Raw genomic sequence first — 18,827 nt, forward strand, 5'->3', positions numbered from 1 at the left:
AATTAATCGCGTCCCATTGGCCTATATCCTTCTAAACCCTTCTTATTCATATACGCATCCAGGTGTCTTTAAAAAGTTGTAATTGTACCAGCCTCCACAACTTCCTCTGGCAGCTCATTCCTTACACGCACCACCCTCTGTGTGAAAAAGTTGCCCCTTTTCAAATCTTTCCCTCTCATCATAAACCTGTACCCTCTTCACCAGAAGCATCACATGCAACCGCAGTGGAGGGTTTATGACCAATTGTGAGTTTTAAAATTAATCTCTCTCCCTATATTTACCAAATGTCCACAATCAGATTGTAATTTCCTCCTTCCCCCACACGTCCCTATTGCTGGACCCTGACACTGGAAGGACCACTACAGTTGATTCGAAAAGGTAAATCAGAGTAAGGTTTATTCTCAGTCCGAGAATGGCAGGAGCACTTTGCAACACAGACACGCTTGAAAGCAGTCAAGGAGAGACCAAATTAAAAAGGATAAAGAGAGTTTTAATTGGAAACAAGCTGTGTACAAAACAACTCAGGGACAATGTCCTTGCTTTTAAGATGGAGTCTGAAACTGGAGTCTGGAATTCCTTACTGGAGTGGTTGATTGATAACCGGCAGCTCATGGTAGACAGTTTATCTTTAAAATGTTTTCACAGGCCTCGTGCGGAATATTATGGAAGTGGTTTGTTGTTTTGATGAAGTAAGGTCGACATGAAGAGAGTCTCAATGAAGATTTACTGTGGAGCAGTGTCATTCCCTAACTGTGTATGATTAAAGGCAGTTGAGAGTCAGCGCTGTGGATATGATGGGACCGAAAATCCTTCAGTTGGGTTGGGTGGGAACAGTTATCTTTGGGACAAAGACTTACATTGCTGATAACCAACTGTCTCAGGCCCATCTCAGAGGTGTAAGGAATATCATTAACACATCTTATAGTAAAGGGGAAACTTGCTGTTGTAATTTTTTTTCTGGAGACCATGTCTCTCTGTGATATCTTACAATACACGAGTTATCATTTCAGTTCCATCAGGAGTTGCATAAGACCTTGATTGCCTGGCTGACTTTGACCCTCTGAGAAACTTTTGGAAGACTTCTGCGAAGTCCGCATATTTTTAGATTCTGCAATATGTTTCTAATATAGTTACCATATATGTATTCAAGTTGCTTTTCAATCCGACTGTGACAAAAGAAACAGAATGGCAGATAATGATGAAGGGCTTTTGCCTGAAATGCCAGTTTTCCTGTTCTTGGGATGCTGCCTGACCTGCTGTGCTTTCTCAGCACCACTCTAATCTTAATTCTAATCTCCAGCACCTGCAGTACCCACTTTCACCAAGATAATTAGCAGTGAACACCAGGGAGGAGGAGTATATAAATCATAAAATATTACACTGGTATCACATTCAATATGGCAGTGATAATAATGGATCTGTGTAATTTGACATCATCAGCGTATCTGTTAGTATATTGATAGAAGTGAACTCTTTATCACGAATGAGTAATAGTGTGTGGACAGTGGGCTCACAGATAGAGCATATGATGCCCATGTTGTGTAATTAATTAGGATTTCTGCATCAGCGAGTTCCCTTTATTCATATTGTGAAACTTAATTTAAGGGTCAAGGTCCAACATTCATAACTTGAAAAGAGTAGAACAAGGGTAAAATAACTTCACAGAGGCTGGTATCCCATAACCGAGTCATCCTTCAAATACACGTGCACTATACCAGCCTCCTCAGGGCCAGCTCTGAGTGCACAGAATGCCTGACATTCCTTTTTATTTGTGTCTAACCCCCACACTACCACTGCACAGCAGTAGTGCGCACATATCCCCACAACACCCTTGTTTGTATGCGTGTAGTGACTCAGTAAAAAGAGACCATTGTGCAAGAACGTTATTCAATATTTTTACCACCAGGAAAACCTTGCCATGTAGTCAGTGAACTATTAACAAGCATTCCTGATGAAGGGCTTATGCCCGAAATGTCGACCCTCCTGCTCCTCGGATGTTGCCTGACAGGCTGTGCTTTTCTAACGCCACACTTTTTGACATTAACAAGCAATGCCTGATATGGGCAATGCTCACATGAAGATGCTCCTGTTTATATCTGTCAGCCAGGGATCCCTGATTGGACCAGGTTAACAGCCCCAATCAGGGAACTCCTATTCTATGAGGTCCACCTGGCTGATCCCGATACCATCACTGCATAGGGAATGAGATGTAATATTTCAGTGATTATCCAACTGGATTGATAATCTAGAGGTTTGTTGTTATTAAGCAGAGAAAGATGAATTAGAACACTTCACAGCAGTTTGAGAAGTTGAATTCAATTTTAAGTGTGGAAAAAAAAAGTGAGCATAATATTGATCAGCTACAAGACAGTAAGTATATTAAATGTTACTTATTCTGGCCTACAGGTAATTCATAATTCTCTAGTGACCCAATTTTATTGAGGAAGGAACCCTCCATTACCTCCCCAGAGCAACTTCGGCTGGACAATATTGGTTAGGTGATGGTATTTATGAATGATAGGGGAGGTCTCCCACTGGAAGGTCCTGAGATACACATTTGCATCCATATTGGATTATCTGGATATGTCACAGAAACTGTGCTGAAAGTGAATATAGGTTACAACACCAAAGGAATTCTTCTCCTGTTAGTGGGTCGGGATCTTTAAAGCGTGCTTTGGGTTGGTATTCCCATCAAACTGCACACTTTCTACAAAGGACTGGAGTGATGGGGTAGAATTTGATATTGTCCATGTACTGACCCATAGCTGAAAGTGGTAGTGATCAAAATCAGTGAAACCATAAGTCTGAGTTGGAGAGGAACACTGAATAAATACATGAGTGCAAATTTTATACATTTTAAATAATAATACTTTATGTAGCTTTCGCTAAGCTTTTATTTTGCAGAAAACACTGAAGTTTTTTTTGACATTAGGAAATCAGATGTCAAGCCCACCAACACGAGTTTGAAGTTTCATTTCCTTCCACCATTGGACTGTTATTCACAGCTGACATCGTGGACAATGCCAATGATCTCAGAGTTGACAAAAGTGTGGTGCTGGAAAAAGCACAGCAGGTCAAGCAGCATCTGAGGAGCAGGAGAGTCGACGCTTCAGGCAAGACACTTCAAAAGTCCTGATGAAGGGTCCTTCCTGAAATATCGACTCTCCTGCTCCTCAGATGCCGCCTGACCTGCTGTGCCTTTTCCAGCACCACACTTTATTGACTCTGACTCTTCCAGCATCTGCAGACCTCACACTATCTCCGAGCTAATGATCTCAAGACTCCTTCCTCCTGGATACACCTGCCAAACATGTGGTAGGAAGTGTGGCTCTCGGATCGGGATCATTAGCCACACAAAGGCTTACAGAACCCACAGTGACGCAGAATTTCCTTGGTGGAAAATTATATACTCATTAGACAGTGATTGCCATCAACAGCATCACCAGAATATTTGGGGAAACCAAGAATCTTGCCACAGTGCCGAATTCTTCCAGTATTTTGTGATTGTATTTAATCCATTAAATTGGAGGTATGGCCTGACATTGTTCATCAGTGACAATGCTAGAGGAGAAAGTGAGGACTGCAGATGCTGGAGATCAGAGCTGAAAATGTGTTGCTGGAAAAGCGCAGCAGGTCAGGCAGCATCCAAGGAACAGGAGAATCGATGTTTCGGGCATGAGCCCTTCTTCAGGAATGAGGAAAGTGTGTCCAGCAGGCTAAGATAAAAGGTAGGGAGGAGGGACTTGGGGGAGGGGCGTTGGAAATGCGATAGGTGGAAGGAGGTTAAGGTGAGGGTGATAGGCCGGAGAGGGGGTGGGGGCAGAGAGGTCAGGAAGAAGATTGCAGGTTAGGAAGGTGGTGCTGAGTTTGAGGGTTGGGACTGAGACAAGGTGGGGGGAGGGGAAATGAGGAAACTGGAGAAATCTGAGTTCATCCCTTGTGGTTGGAGGGTTCCCAGGCGGAAGATGAGGCGCTCTTCCTCCAGCCGTCGTGTTGCTATGGTCTGGCGATGGAGGAGTCCAAGGACTGCATCTCCTTGGTGGAGTGGGAGGGGTGTTGGGTTGGTTGGTCCGGGTGTCCCAGAGGTGTTCTCTGAAACATTCCGCAAGTAGGCAGCCTGTCTCCCCAATATAGAGGAGGCCACATCGGGTGCAGGGGATGCAGTAAATGATGTGTGTGGAGGTGCAGGTGAATTTGTGGCGGATATGGAAGGATCCAATGGGGCCTTGGAGGGAAGGGGGGAGGTGTGGGCACAAGTTTTGCATTTCTTGCGGTTGCAGGTGAAGGTGCCGGGAGTGGAGGTTGGGTTGGTGGGGGGTGTGGACCTGACAATGCTAGCCAACTATGACGATGGGCCGAATGACCTCTTTCTGCACTGTATGGACTCTATATTTCTTTGCTCTAAAGTGCATGAGGTGGTGGGGAGCTCAGTGATCATGCATTGTGATTGGCTGTGAAGATGGAAGTGATGATTGGATGATATAGACACTGGATTGTGATTAGCTGAAATGCGTTGCACTCTGATTGGCTGAGACAGTGACTCCATTGTGATTGGCTGAGATCTACCAGCAGGTGAGTGGTTGATACAAATTGCGAACGGCTGGAGTAAGTCTACTCTGATTGGTTAAGACCGACACTAGTCAAGGCGTAACACCAGCTGTGGTTGGCTGGGATATTCCATATTTCGATTGGCTTATTCAGGCCTATGATTGTGATTCGCTGAAGAGTATCCATTCTGAGTGGTGGATACTACACTGGAATGTGATTGGTCAAGACTTTGTGCGCTCTGATTGGCTAAATGAGGAGTTTGATTCTGGTTGGCTGGATGATGCCCAACCCTATGGTTTACCCTCAGACCCTGTGCAGTGATTGGCTGGTGGATGTCCGTTTTGATTGGTTATCCCGGACGCTGTGCAGTGATTGGCTGGAGGATGTCCGTTCTGATTGGTTATCCCGGACGCTGTGTAGTGATTGGCTGGCGGATGAGGGTTCTGATTGGTTATCCCGGACGCTGTGCAGTGATTGGCTGGTGGATGTCCGTTCTGATTGGTTACCCTAGCCGCTGTGCCGTGATTGGTTGTGAGTGTGAGCGGGAGGACAATGGCGGCGCTGAGTGAGTTCCCGGAGCTGAAGGAGGTGAAGCGGGGCCTGATGGCGGTGAGCGGCCTGTGCCGGGAGCGGGGCCTCCTGCAGAGCGGCAAGTGGTGAGAGTCCGAGCGCGGCCCCACCCCCGACCCTCACCCCCCCGCCCCCGACCCTCACCCCCCACCCCCCGACCCTCACCCCCCCAGACCCTCACCCCCCCCAGACCCTCACCCTCACCCCCCCAGACCCTCACCCCCCCAGACCCTCACCCCCCCAGACCCTCACCCTCACCCCCCCAGACCCTCACCCCCCCAGACCCTCACCCTCACCCCCCCAGACCCTCACCCCCCCCAGACCCTCACCCCCCCCAGACCCTCACCCCCCCCAGACCCTCACCCCCCCCAGACCCTCACCCTCACCCCCCCCAGACCCTCACCCCCCCAGACCCTCACCCCCCACCCCCCCAGACCCTCACCCCCCCCAGACCCTCACCCCCCACCCCCCCAGACCCTCACCCCCCCCCCCCAGACCCTCACCCCCCCCCCCCAGACCCTCACCCCCCCCCCCCAGACCCTCACCCCCCCCCAGACCCTCACCCCCACACTCAACCTCACCCTCACCCCCCACTCCCAGACCCTCACCCCCCCAACCCCACACTCACCCTCACTCCCCTAGACCCACACCTGCCACCCCCACATTCACCCACCACCCCCACACTCACCCTCACCCCCCACTCCCAGACCCCAACCCCCCACTCCCAGACCCTCAACCCACCCACCCCCACACTCACCCTCACCCCCCCCACCCCCACACTCACCCTTACCCCCCTAGACCCACACCCCCCCACCCTCACACTCACCCTCACCTCCCACCCCCAAACTCACCCTTACCCCCCACCCCCACACTCACCCTCACCCCCCACCCCCACATTCACCCTCACCCCCCCCACATTCACCCTCACCCCCCCACCCCCACACTCACCCTCACCCACTCACATTCACCCCCCACACTCGCCCTCACCCCCCACCCCTACCCTGACACTCACCCTCACCCCCCAACCTTACCCCCCCACACTGACACTCACCCTCACCCGCACCCCCACACTGACACCCTCACCCGCACCCCCACACTGACACCCTCACCCGCACCCCCACACTGACACCCTCACCCGCACCCCCACACTGACACCCTCACCCGCACCCCCACACTGACACCCTCACCCGCACCCCCACACTGACACTCACCCGCACCCCCACACTTACCCCTCACCTGGCACTCTCACCCCCATGCACCCCCCCCCCACACTGACACTCACCCCCCCCCCATCCCCACCTTCGCCCCAACACTCATCCTCAACCTTCACCCCACCCTCGGGGAAGCTCCACATTGTCAGACCCTTTCCAGCAATTTCTATTTTTTTTGTGTGTGAATTGTGATCAGTCTGAACCTTTGGGAGTCAGGGGACCGGTCACGGTCATGTTGGGCATTATTGCCAAGTAGCATTGAATCCCTACAGTGTGGAAGCCGGCCACTCAGCCCATTGGGTCTACACTGACCCTCCAAAGACCATCCCACGCAGACTCACTCTCCCACCTTGTCCCTGTAACCCTGTATTTCCCATGGCTAATCCACCCTAGCCTGCACGTCTTTCGACTGATGTTATCTATCATTATTGCTGGGAACTAGATAACTTACGTACATGGTGTTTAGTGTTCTAGTTAAGAGTCACGGAAAAAGGCCCTTTCACAGCAACATTATAAAATAAAACAATCAGAAGTTTATAAATTGGTTACTCTATAAACTCAAAGTTGAAAACATCACCTGTATATAAAACAAAAACGGCAAGTATAACTGTCCTATATTTGACCAGTTCAACTTTAGAATAGTCAACCCGGAGCACCCGGAGGAAACCCACGCAGACACGGGGAGAATGTGCAAACTCCACACAGACAGTCACCTGAGGCTGCACTTAGATTAGATTACTTAGTGTGGAAACAGGCCCTTCGGCCCAACAAGTCCACACTGACCCTCTGAAGAGCAACCCACCCAGACCCATTCCCCTACATTTACCCCTTCACCTAACACTACGGGCAATTTAGCATGGCCAATTCACCTAACCAGCACGTGTTTGGACTGTGGGAGGAAACTGGAGCACCCAGAGGAAACCCACGCAGACACGGGGAGAATGTGCAAACAAATTGAACCTGGTGCTGTGAGGCAGCAGTGCTAACCACTGGGCCACCCTTAGCAAGTGTAACCTTATGATCCAGGATCAAGTCTGAGTTTGTGGTTGGGGTGTTATTCCTTATCCATTTGCTGATACAAATGTTGGTGTCAATGTATTTTCTCTGGGAACTGTCGCATCCATCTATTTCACATCATTGTATGTCAGCTGTGACCTCAAAGCCAATTTCATCCTTCTTTCCTACCAACAAAGATATTGTTGCAGGGTTTAAGCTATAAGGAGAGGCTGAATAGACTGGGGCTATTTTCCCTGGAGCATTGGAGGCTGAGGGATGATCTTATAGAGGTTTATAAAATCATGAGGGACATAGATAGGTTAAGTTGACAAGATCTTTTCCCCAGGATAGGGAGTCCAAACGGAGAGAGCATAGGTTTAAGGTGAGAGGGGAAATATTTAAAACAGACCTGAGGGGCATCTTTTACACGGAAAGGTGGTGCGTGTATGGAGTGAGCTGCCAGAGGAAGTGGCGGAGACTGGTACAATTACAGCATTTAAAAAGCATCTGGAGGGGTCATGAACAGGAAGAGTTTAGAGGGATATAGGTCAAATACTGGCAGATGGAACTAGATTAATTTAGGATATCTGGTTGGCGTGGATGATTTGGACTAAAGGGTCTGTTTCCGTGCTGTGCATCTGTACCCCTGTGACACTTTCCTTTTCACCAGTGCCTTCAAATATCTTCATAATCACCCTTCCGAGTCATCATCTGCTGTAGCTGTGTTTTTTTTAGAAACCTGATAGACTCAGGTTTATTTCTTTTCTCTCTCTCACAAATTCAGGTTGATTCTTAGAGTCACAGAGATGTACAGCACAGAAACAGACCCTTCAGTCCAACTCGTCCATGCCAACCAGATATCCCAACCCAATCCAGTCCCACCTGCCAGCACCCGGCCCATATCCCTCCAAACCCTTCCCATTCATATACCCATCCAGATGCCTTTTAAATGCTATAACTGTACCAGCCTCCACCACTTCCTCTGGCAGCTCATTCCATACACACACCACCCTCTTTCAATCTTGTTTAAATGTTTGAGGTTGTTACTGACATATATGCAATTAACCATGTTACTTATGGGAACGGAGTCGTAAGTGTTGGAGTTGCCAATTATTGATAAAAGATTTAAAGTACATCTGTAAATCACTTTAACTCAATCTGGATCTCTCAAAGTAGCTCATGTTGTTCAGCTTGACGCTCATGTGCACAGGTTGCCTTGACACATATGGCTATTCTAAAGCTGAACTGGTCAAATATAGGACAGTTATATTTGCTGTTTTCTTTTTATTTACAGATGGTGTTTTCAACTTTGACTTTATAGAGTAATTAGTTTATAAACTTCTGGTTATTTTATTCTATAATGTTGCTGTGAAAGGGCTTTTTTCTGTGACTCTAACTAGAAGACAACACCAGGTCCGTAAGTTATCTCGTTCCCAGTAATGATGATAGATAACATCAGCCTTTAACTCAATCTGTCAAATCTGCTATTATGTCTAATGCTTTTATTCACTGTGAGGTGTTAAGGTTGATGCTAGAAGTAGACCTTTTATTTAGTCAGGAGATGAAAACATTTCTACAATCTCAACATTTTGACAAGTCATTAAACAGAGTTTCATGTACAGGGCACATAACTCAAAATGAACAATCTCCTTTCCGTTACCCTGATGGGTTTACATCTTGTTACAAGGAGCTGAGGGTGGGCTCTGAATTTCTCTTGTCCTGACTTAAGGTTGATGTTTTTATGTGTAGGGCTTCAGAGTTGGCCTTCTCCCTGGATCCTCTTCCTAAAGATGAAATGCCAGCTGCCCCAACGTTAACAGAGGTATGACAGTCCTTTCTTTAAACAGTTCATTACACTCAACTATAGAAACAGTTCAGAAATAGTGTTAGCCCAGCTGATGTGTTTTTCCAGTCATCTACTAGCCTAAGGTTGGAAAATGTTTTAAAAGGAACGTTGGATTGATTCTCTTATCCATTGCATCTATTATCGCAGTATCCCTACAGTGCAGAAGGAGGCTATTTAAACCAATGAGTCTGCACTGATCCTCAGAAGAGCATCCCTCCCAGACCCAGCTCACCTACCATAATCCTGTAACCCCCACATCTACCCTAGCTAATCCACCTAGCCTACGTATCCTTGAACACTACGGACAATTTCAGCATTCAGTCCACCCTAACCTGCACATCTTTGGACGGTGGGTGGAAATGGGAGCACCCGGAGGAAACTCACACAGACATGGGGAGAATGTGCAAACTCCACACACATAGCTGCCTGAGGGTGGAATTGAATGTGGATCCCTGGTGCTGTGAGCCACCGTGCCACCCTCCTTACAGAGGAGACATATGGCTTCATTAAAGCTGAAGGGGGATAGTGGGATTAGTAGTAACAAAATTATTCGGTACAATTTGCACTTGTGTATTGTGTTACTTGCTTTGAAGGGAGTTGGGGGGAGGCAGATAAAAGCTTTGAAATACCTTTTCATTCTATTCTGTCCATGAACAAACTCGTGGTAATTGTGTAGCAGAAAAATATCAACTATTTTGCAGTTCAGCACCCAGGGTTGAGTCTAAAGGTTGTTAGCGATTTCATTTTGAGTTATTGGTTGGTTTCACTTTTATTTTTGTAAAACCGTGTTTCTATTTAGGAAGACCTGGTGGATTTGGATGCCTACACGTTAGCCAAGTCGTACTTTGATTTGAAAGAGTATGATCGAGCAGCCTATTTTCTCAAAGGCTGTCAGAGTCAGAAGGCCTACTTCCTGTATATGTATTCCAGATACCTGGTAAGGGAACACTCCGGTAATAGTGATGTCTCTGGTAAATCACCCAGCAGATGTGTTTCTGGCCCTCTTTCACTTTTGAACCTTTTTTTAAAGTTCAGTCCAGACTGTGGAAAGCAAATTTAGTATTGTCGACCTTGTTGGACGGAGTTGTAACTATACATTATTTTATAAGATCTGATGGAAACATTATAATCTGCAATGAGTCATACAGCACAGAAACAGATCCTTTAGTACAACTTGTCCATACCGACCAGCTTTCCTAAACTGAATTAGTCCCATTTGCCTGCATTTGGCCCATATCCCTCTAAATCCTTCCTCTTCATGTAACAGTCCAAATGTCTTTTAAATGTTGTAATTATACCAGCCTCTGCCACCTCTTCTGGCAGCTTGTACCATACATGCTTGACCCCCTGTGAAAATGTTGCCCTATTGGTCCCTTTTAAATCTTTCCCCATCTCACCTTAAACCTATGCTGTTTAGTTTTGGACTCCCCTACCTTTGGGAAAAGACCTTGGTGATTCGCCTAATCTATGCTCCTCATGATTTGATAAACCTCAATTAGGTCACCCCTCAGTCTCTACATTCCCAGGGAAAAAAAAGCTCTGATCTCTCCCTCTAACTCAAATCTACCAGTCCCAATAACATCATTGGAAATTTTTTTCTGTCCACTTTCTAGTTTAACAACATTCTTCTGTAGAAGGGTGACCAGAATTGTACGCAGTATTCTAGAAGAGGCCTCACCAATGTCTTGTAAATCTGCAACATGACGTCCCAACTCCTATATTCAATGCTCTGATGATTGAATGCAAGTGTGCCATATGCTGCCTTCACTACCCTGTCTACCTGCAACGCCTTTACGGTCTTACCTGTAACCCCTAGGCTTGCAATCTCCCCTCCAAAGCACAAGCTTCTGGATTCAAGCCACAATCGTGGGTTTGAGCACAAAACCAAAACCAACACTTCAGAGCAGCACAGAGAGTGCAGCACTATCAGAGCTTCTGCCTTTTTGTGAGATGTTAAGCCAAGGCCCAGTCTGTCTGCCCGGGTGATGTAAATGATCCCAAGATGCTAGTTTAACAAAACAGGGAGATAGTCTCCTGGCCAGAGTTTGTCCCTCAGTCAATGTAATACAAAAAAGGGTGTCTTAAATACCATGTTGCTGTTTATGCGGGCTTGCTCTGCACATATTGGTTATCCTTTTTTTTTTAAAAGAAATCTCTGGCTGCACTTTGAGACATCCATGGTAGTGAAAAGCACCGCACAAAAGAAAGTTATTTTGTTCAGTTTCTCACATTTTCAATATCGTTACGCTGCTGTCAAATTTTAACGTTCTCATCTTCTGTCAAAAGAATGACAATGCTAGACTTAACACCATCACACATAGGAGCGGAAGTAAGGCCATTCGGCCCATCGAGTCCACTCTGCCATTTAATCACGGCTGATGGGTATTTCAATTCCACTTACCCGCACTCTCCCTGTATCCTTTAATTCCTTGTAAGATCAAGAATTTATTAACCTCTGCCTTGAAAACATTTAATGTCCCGGCCTCCACTGCGCTCTGCGGCAATGAATTCCACAGGCCCACCACACTCTGGCTGAAGAAATGTCTCCTCATTTCCATTCTACATTCACCCCCTCTAATTCTAACGCCATGCCCGTGGGTCTAGTCTCCCCGCCTAATGGAAACAACTTCCCAGCGTCCACCCTTTCTAAGCCATGCATTATCGTGTAAATTTCTATTAGATCTCCCCTCAACTTCTAAACTCTAATGATTATAATCCCAGGATCCTCAGCCGATCATCATTTGTTAGGCTTACCATTCCAGGCATCATCCATGTGAATCTCTGCTAGACACGCTCCAGTGCCAGTATGTCCTTCCTGAGGGGTGGGGCCTAACCAGAGCTTTAAAGTCTCAGTAGCATATCGCTGCTTTTACATTCCAACCCTCTTGAGATAAATGACATGACATTTAGTTTCTTAATCATGGACTCAACCTGCAAGTCAACCTTTAGAGAATCCAGTACTAGCACTCCCAGATTCCTTTGTTTGTTTTTTAGCCTTCCCAATCTTCTGATTTCCCAGTGCTTTTGGTCACTTTATAGGCTCTCTCTCTTTTTCTATGATACATTTCTTGACTTCCTTTGTTGGCCATGGCTGTCTAAATTCCCCCACCCAGATAATCTTTCTTTTCAAAGTTTGGGAGAAGATTTGTAGCTCGGGTGCTCGTTGTTGTGGTTCTGTTCGCTGAGCTGGGAATTTGTGTTGCAGACGTTTCGTCCCCTGTCTAGGTGACATCCTCAGTGCTTGGGAGCCTCCTGTGAAGCGCTTCTGTGATCTTTCCTCCGGCATTTATAGTGGTTTAAATCTGCTGCTTCAGTTCCAGCTGTCCGCTGCAATGGTCGGTATATTGGGTCCAGGTCGATGTGCTTATTGATTGAATCTGTGGATGAGTGCCATGCCTCTAGGAATTCCCTGGCTGTTCTCTGTTTGGCTTGTCCTATAATAGTAGTGTTGTCCCAGTCTAATTCATGTTGCTGGTCATCTGCATGTGTGGCTACTAAGGATAGCTGGTCGTGGCTATTAAGGATACCTGACAACACAAATTCCCAGCTTGGCGAACAGAACCACAATGACGAGCACCCGAGCTACAAATCTTTTCACAAACTTTGAACACCTACGGGCGAGAGACACTAAGACAAGCCAGGAAATGGGAATCCTGTGCCAACCGCCGAAGCGCCACTTATGAACAACTCCGGTTCCTGCATCAATGCCGAAAGAATCGAATCCTTCCACCATGTGTCAGATACAGACCGCCAGTCAACAAGCCAGGGACACAGCCTGACAGAACGGACTCCGGATGATCCAGATAATGATTATAGACGCTCACAACAGACTTCACAAATACAGACAAGAAATTGCGCGCCAAAAATCATTAATTTCAAAAACCACCAATCAGGAATGGACCCGGACCATAGAACAGGCCATCACCACAGGACAGAACAGGACCACACACCGCAAAAAAACGGCACTAAAAGAAAAAATGGCCAAACTAACACAACAGACGACACCACAACACACACCTGGGTTAGAAACCTCTCCCACCAACAGCTCACAGACACGGAAAGAACAATACTGGCCAAAGGACTCAACTACAACCACAGGGACGCCAAGACAGCAGACTTCCTAGCAGCACTAGAATGCACACTCAGGAGCAATGAACTGACAGAAGAGACACAATAAACAGTGAGACAAAGGAAAGATAAACACATAACCTCAACACCAAGGAGAGGGAAGCACTAAAATCACTAAGAAACGATAAGAACATAATCATACTACCACCAGACAAAGGCAGAATGACGGTCATCCTGGACAAAGCAGACTACATCCAAAAAGCACAACAACCACTTGCAGATACCAACACCTACCAAAAGAGGGAGTTTGACCCCACCCCACAGCTCACCAATAGGATAAACAACACACTGAGGAACCTACAAAAAAATGGACAGATAATCAGGTCTGACCTACAGAGAATGAAACCTGAAAGCAACAACACCCCCAGATTCTATGGACTACCTAAAGTGCACAAACCAGACATCCCACTCAGACCCATAGTATCACTACCAGGGACACCATCACACAAACTGGCTAAAGAACTACAGCAGAAACTGAAACACCTGATCAGCGGATCCAGACACTCTATACAGTCAACACAGGAATTCTTGGACATCATCAGAAATATACACATAGACAAGGAAGAAACCATGGTCTCATTCGATGTCACGGCACTGTTCACCTCTATCGACAAAACCCTAGCCAGAGAAACAACAGCCAACCTGCTGGACATACAGAACAGACAACAGGACATTGAACCTATCAACAAAGACGGCATACTCAAACTACTGGACCTGTGCCTCACAACACGCTTCACATTCAACAACCAAATATATGAACAAATCAATGGCACACCCATGGACTCACACATCTCAGGACTCCTAGCAGAAGCGGTAATGCAAAGATTAGAACAAACAGTCTTACCGCAAATTCAACCCAAACTCTGGGTCAGATGTGTGGATGACACGTTTGTAATCATTAAAAACACAGAAATAGAGAACACACACCGGATCATCAACGCCACACTCACAGGAATCCGATTCACTAGAGAGGAAGAAAAGGACAACCAACTCCCATTCCTAGACGTGATGGTACAGAGAACACCGAACGGAGAATTCACCACAAAGGTATACAGGAAAGCCACACACACAGACCAAGTCCTGAACTACGAAAGCAACCACCCCAACACACACAAAAGAAGTTGCATCAAGACACTGTTCAAAAGGGCCACAACACACTGCAGTACACCAGAACTGCAAAAAGAGGAAGAAGAACACCTCTACAATATATTCGCCAAAAACGGATACCCACGCAATTTCATCAACAGATGCCTAAGAGAAAGACAACGGAACGAGGACATGCCGCAACCCAAAGGACTAGCCACACTACCATACATCAAGAGCATTTCCGAACTGACAGCCAGACTACTGCGACCACTAGGACTCATAACAGTACATAAACCAACAGCCACTCTCAGACAACAACTCACCAGGACAAAGGACCAGATACCCAGCATGAGCAAAACCAATGTAGTGTACAAAATCCCATGCAAGGACTGCACAAAACACTACATAGGACAAACAGGAAGACAGCTAACGATCCGTATCCATGAACACCAACTAGCCACGAAACGACACGACCAGCAATCCTTAGTAGCCACACAAGCAGATGACAAGCAACATGAGTTCAACTGGGACAACACTACTATTATAGGACAAGCCAAACAGAGAACAGCCAGGGAATTCCTAGAGGCATGGCATTCATCCACAGATTCAATCAATAAGCACATCGATCTGGACCCAATATACCGACCACTGCAACGGACAGCTGAAGCGGCAGAGACAAACCACTATAAATGCCGGAGGAAAGATCACAGAAGCGCTTCACAGGAGGCTCCCAAGCACTGAGGATGTCACCTAGACAGGGGACGAAACGTCTGCAACACAAATTCCCAGCTTGGCAGACAGAACCACAACAATCTTTCTTTTCTTTGTATCCTCAATTACACCCAAAAATTCCTGCCATTGTTGTTCTATTGTTGTCCCTACTAGGCTCTGCTTCCAATCAATTTTGGTCAGTTCCTCTCTCATGCCCCTGTAATAACCTTTATTTAACTGTAACACCATTACATCTGATTTTGCCTTCTCTCTTTTAAACTGCAGACTGAACTCTACCATATTACGATCACTGCATCCTAAGTGTTCCCTTAATTTAAGATCTTTTATAAAGTCTGGCTCATTACATAGCAGTAGGTCCAGAATAGCCTGCTCCCTTGTGGGCTCCATCACAAACTGTTCTAAAAAGCCATCCTGTAAGCATTCCATGAAATTCCTTTCTTTGGATCCACCGGCAACATTATTCACCCAGTCCACCTGCATATTGAAATCCCCCATGATCACTGTGACCTTGCCTTTCTGACATGCCCTATCTATTTCCTGGTACATCTTGCGCCCCTGGTCCTGACCACTGCTGGGAGGTCTGTACATAACTCCCACTGTGGTTTTTTTTTGCCTTTGTGGTTCCTCAGCTCCACCCACACAGACTCCACAATATTTGACCTTATGTTCTTCAGTGCAATAGATTTAATTTCATTCTTAATTAACAAGACAACCCCGGCCTCCTCTGCCCACCTCCCTGTCTTTTCAATAAGTTGTAAATCCTTGGATGTTTAACTGCCAGTCCTGAACCCCCTGCAACCACATCTCTGTGATGCCTACCACATCATAATCATTCATGATGATTTGTGCCTTTAATTCATCTACTTTGGTATGAATACTACGAGCATTCAGGTAAAGTGCCTTAATTGCTTATTATTAGAGAAATTGGAAATTATAAGATGTCCGAAGTTATCCTTCCTTTTTGCTGTATTCCTCGTTTGCCTTGAGTTTAAACCCACCTGCACACGTTATCCTGCTGCTTATCTTTCCATTTAACTCCATACTCCCTGTCACTTTTGCTTTCCCTTTTACCCCCGACTCAGATGTTTAAAGTCCTACTGACCACCCGATTTATCCTTTTCATGAGAGCACTGGTTCCAGATCGGTTCAGGTGGAGACCATCCCATCGGCACAGTTGGTCCCAGTTCCAAAACTGATGCCAATGCCCCATAAAATGGAATCCCTCTTTCCCACACCAATCCCTTAGCCGCGTGTTACTTCCCTAAATTCCTTATCCCTATGCCAATTTGCACGTGACTCCGGCAGTAATCTGGAGGTTATGACCCTTGAGGACCTGTGCTTCAATTTCCTTCCTAGTGCTTGATACAGGTCTTCCACGTCTACTTACGTAGCAATCACTTGCCTTCCCAACAGCCTCCCTGCTCCAACCTCACTCCCGCCGCTCCCTGCTCTTTAAAACAAAAAGCTCCACGTGTATTCGTTGGTTGAAATCCCAGTGCAACTTGAGATGACCTGTTCCCAAACTAGTCCCATCTGCTTGCACTTGACCCATATCCCTCCAAACGTTTCCTAATCATGAACCTATCCAGATTTCTTTAAAATGTTATAACTGTGTCCACATCCAACCACTTCGTCTGGAAGTTCATTTCACACACAAACCATTCTCTGTGTAAAAAGGTTGCCCTCGTGTCCTTTTTAATTCTTTTTTCCTTCCCATCTTAAAAATATGCCCTCTTGTTTTGAACTCCCACACCCTTGTCATATCTATCCCCTCATGACCTTATGAACCTCAATAAGGTCACCCCTCAACCTCCTACATCTCAGTGGAAAAAATTTCCAGTTCATTTTTATATCTCAAACTTTCCTTTCCTGGCAAGATCCTGGTAAGTCTTTTCTGAGCCGTCACCAGTTTAACAATATCCTTCCTATAACCGGGTGACCAGAACTGCACATCAGTACTGCAAAGAGGCCTCACAATGTCCTGTACAACTTCAACATGACGTCCCAACTCCGACACTCAAAAGGTCTAAACAATGAAGGCAAGCATGCCAAATGCCGCCTTCAATCACCCTGTCTACCTGTGACGCAAATTTCAAAGAATAATGTGCCTGAATCCCTAGGTTTCTCTGTTCTACAACACTAGCTGGGGCTTTACCATTAACTGTATAAGTCCTGCCCTTGTTTGTATTTGTTTAGGATGGAATAAAATCAAAATGTTGGAGAAACTCAGCCCTTGTGGGGAGACAAAAACAGACTTAACATTTTGAATTTGGTATGAGTCTTCTGCTCTGAAGGGGAATCATATTGGACTCAAAACATTAACTCTTTCTCTCATCACAGATGCTGCCAGACCGACTGAGTTTCACCAAAACTCTGCTTTTGTTTCAAAGTTCCAGCTTCCGTAGTGTTTTAATTTTTTGTTAGGGTGACATTTGCCTGATTATTAGACTCCAGTTTCACATCAACTTTGTTTCTGCTGGCTGAAGAAGTGTAACATGCTGCTCAGTTTTATCAAGTCTCTTGGTGAGGGGGAAGGAGTGATTGTTTAAAAAGTCAAAAATGAATAGGCTTATTGTAAAGATAAACTCCATTGGTGTGGAATGTAGCTCTGGATCTATGCTGTGATTTGAATGGAATGAATTTTTTCAATATTGAGTAACTTTTTTTGTATTCTAGTCTGGAGAAAAGAAGAAAGATGATGAAACAGTGGACAGTCTGGGTAAGTCAATAACTGGCCACGACAACAATGAAGCTGTGATTTTAGTTATTGTGTAATGGAGTCTTCCTGTTGGAACAGCAATGATAATATTGATATTTTAAAAATGTTGCTTTGCACTGTTCCTCCTTCCTTGCCTGAAGTGTTGGTTCTTACTATGTTATGGTAATATATGCACTGTTCACCTACCAATATTGTGGGGTCATGCTGCAATGAACCAGGCCCTTCAACCCACTATGTCTCTGCTGACCAATAAACATCAAACTACAGTAATCCCACTTACCTGCACTTGGTCCATAGACTACTATGCCCTGGTATTTGAAGTATTTATCTGGTTGTTCCTTAATTTACAGTGTAGGTTTGCTCACTGAGCTGTAGGTTTGATATTCAGGCGTTTCATTACCTGGCCAGGTAACATCATCAGTGGCGACCTCCAAGTGAAGCGAAGCTGTTGTCTCCTGCTTTCTATTTATATCTTTCTTCTGGATGGGGTTCCTGGGGTTTGTGGTGATGTCATTTCCTGTTCGTTTTCTGAGGGGTTGATAGATGGTATCTAGATCTGTGTTTGTTTATGGCGTTGTGGTTGGAGTGCCAGGCCTCTAGGAATTCTCTGGCATGTCTTTGCTTAGCCTGTCCCAGGATAGATGTGTTGTCCCAGTCGAAATGGTGGCTTTTTCATCCATGTGTTGGGCTACGAGGGAGAGAGGGTTGTGTCTTTTTGTGGTTCGCTGGTGTTCGTGTATCCTGGTGGCTAACTTCCTGTTTGTCCTACGTAGTGTTTGTGGCAGTCCTTGCATGGAATTTTGTAGATGACGTTGGTTTTGTCCATGGGTTGTACTGGATCTTTTAAGTTTGTTAGTTTTTGTTTGAGAGTGTTGGTGGGTGTGTGCTACTAGGATTCCGAGGGGTCTTAGTAGTCTGGCTGTCATTTCTGAAACTTTTTTGATGTATGGTAAGGTGGTTAGGGTTTCTGGCTGTGTTTGGTCTGCTTGTC

General features: G+C 45.9%; 1 protein-coding gene across 1 annotated transcript in view; it reads left to right on the forward strand.

Moving 5' to 3' along the window:
• The first annotated feature begins 5,091 nt into the window (after nucleotides 1-5,091).
• Nucleotides 5,092-18,827, forward strand: part of cdc23 (CDC23 (cell division cycle 23, yeast, homolog)) — a 53,305-nt gene continuing 39,569 nt past the window's right edge. The window contains exons 1-4 of the mRNA XM_043704075.2: nucleotides 5,092-5,204; nucleotides 9,075-9,147; nucleotides 9,971-10,108; nucleotides 17,794-17,836. Coding sequence (XP_043560010.1) covers nucleotides 5,101-5,204; nucleotides 9,075-9,147; nucleotides 9,971-10,108; nucleotides 17,794-17,836 — 358 coding nt within the window. The 5' untranslated portion in view covers nucleotides 5,092-5,100. The remainder of the gene's footprint in view (nucleotides 5,205-9,074; nucleotides 9,148-9,970; nucleotides 10,109-17,793; nucleotides 17,837-18,827) is intronic.

This window comes from Chiloscyllium plagiosum, unplaced genomic scaffold (genome assembly GCF_037043375.1).
Source record: "Chiloscyllium plagiosum isolate Xiang-an unplaced genomic scaffold, Cpla_swu_hap1 HiC_scaffold_16, whole genome shotgun sequence".
NCBI lineage: Eukaryota > Metazoa > Chordata > Chondrichthyes > Orectolobiformes > Hemiscylliidae > Chiloscyllium > Chiloscyllium plagiosum.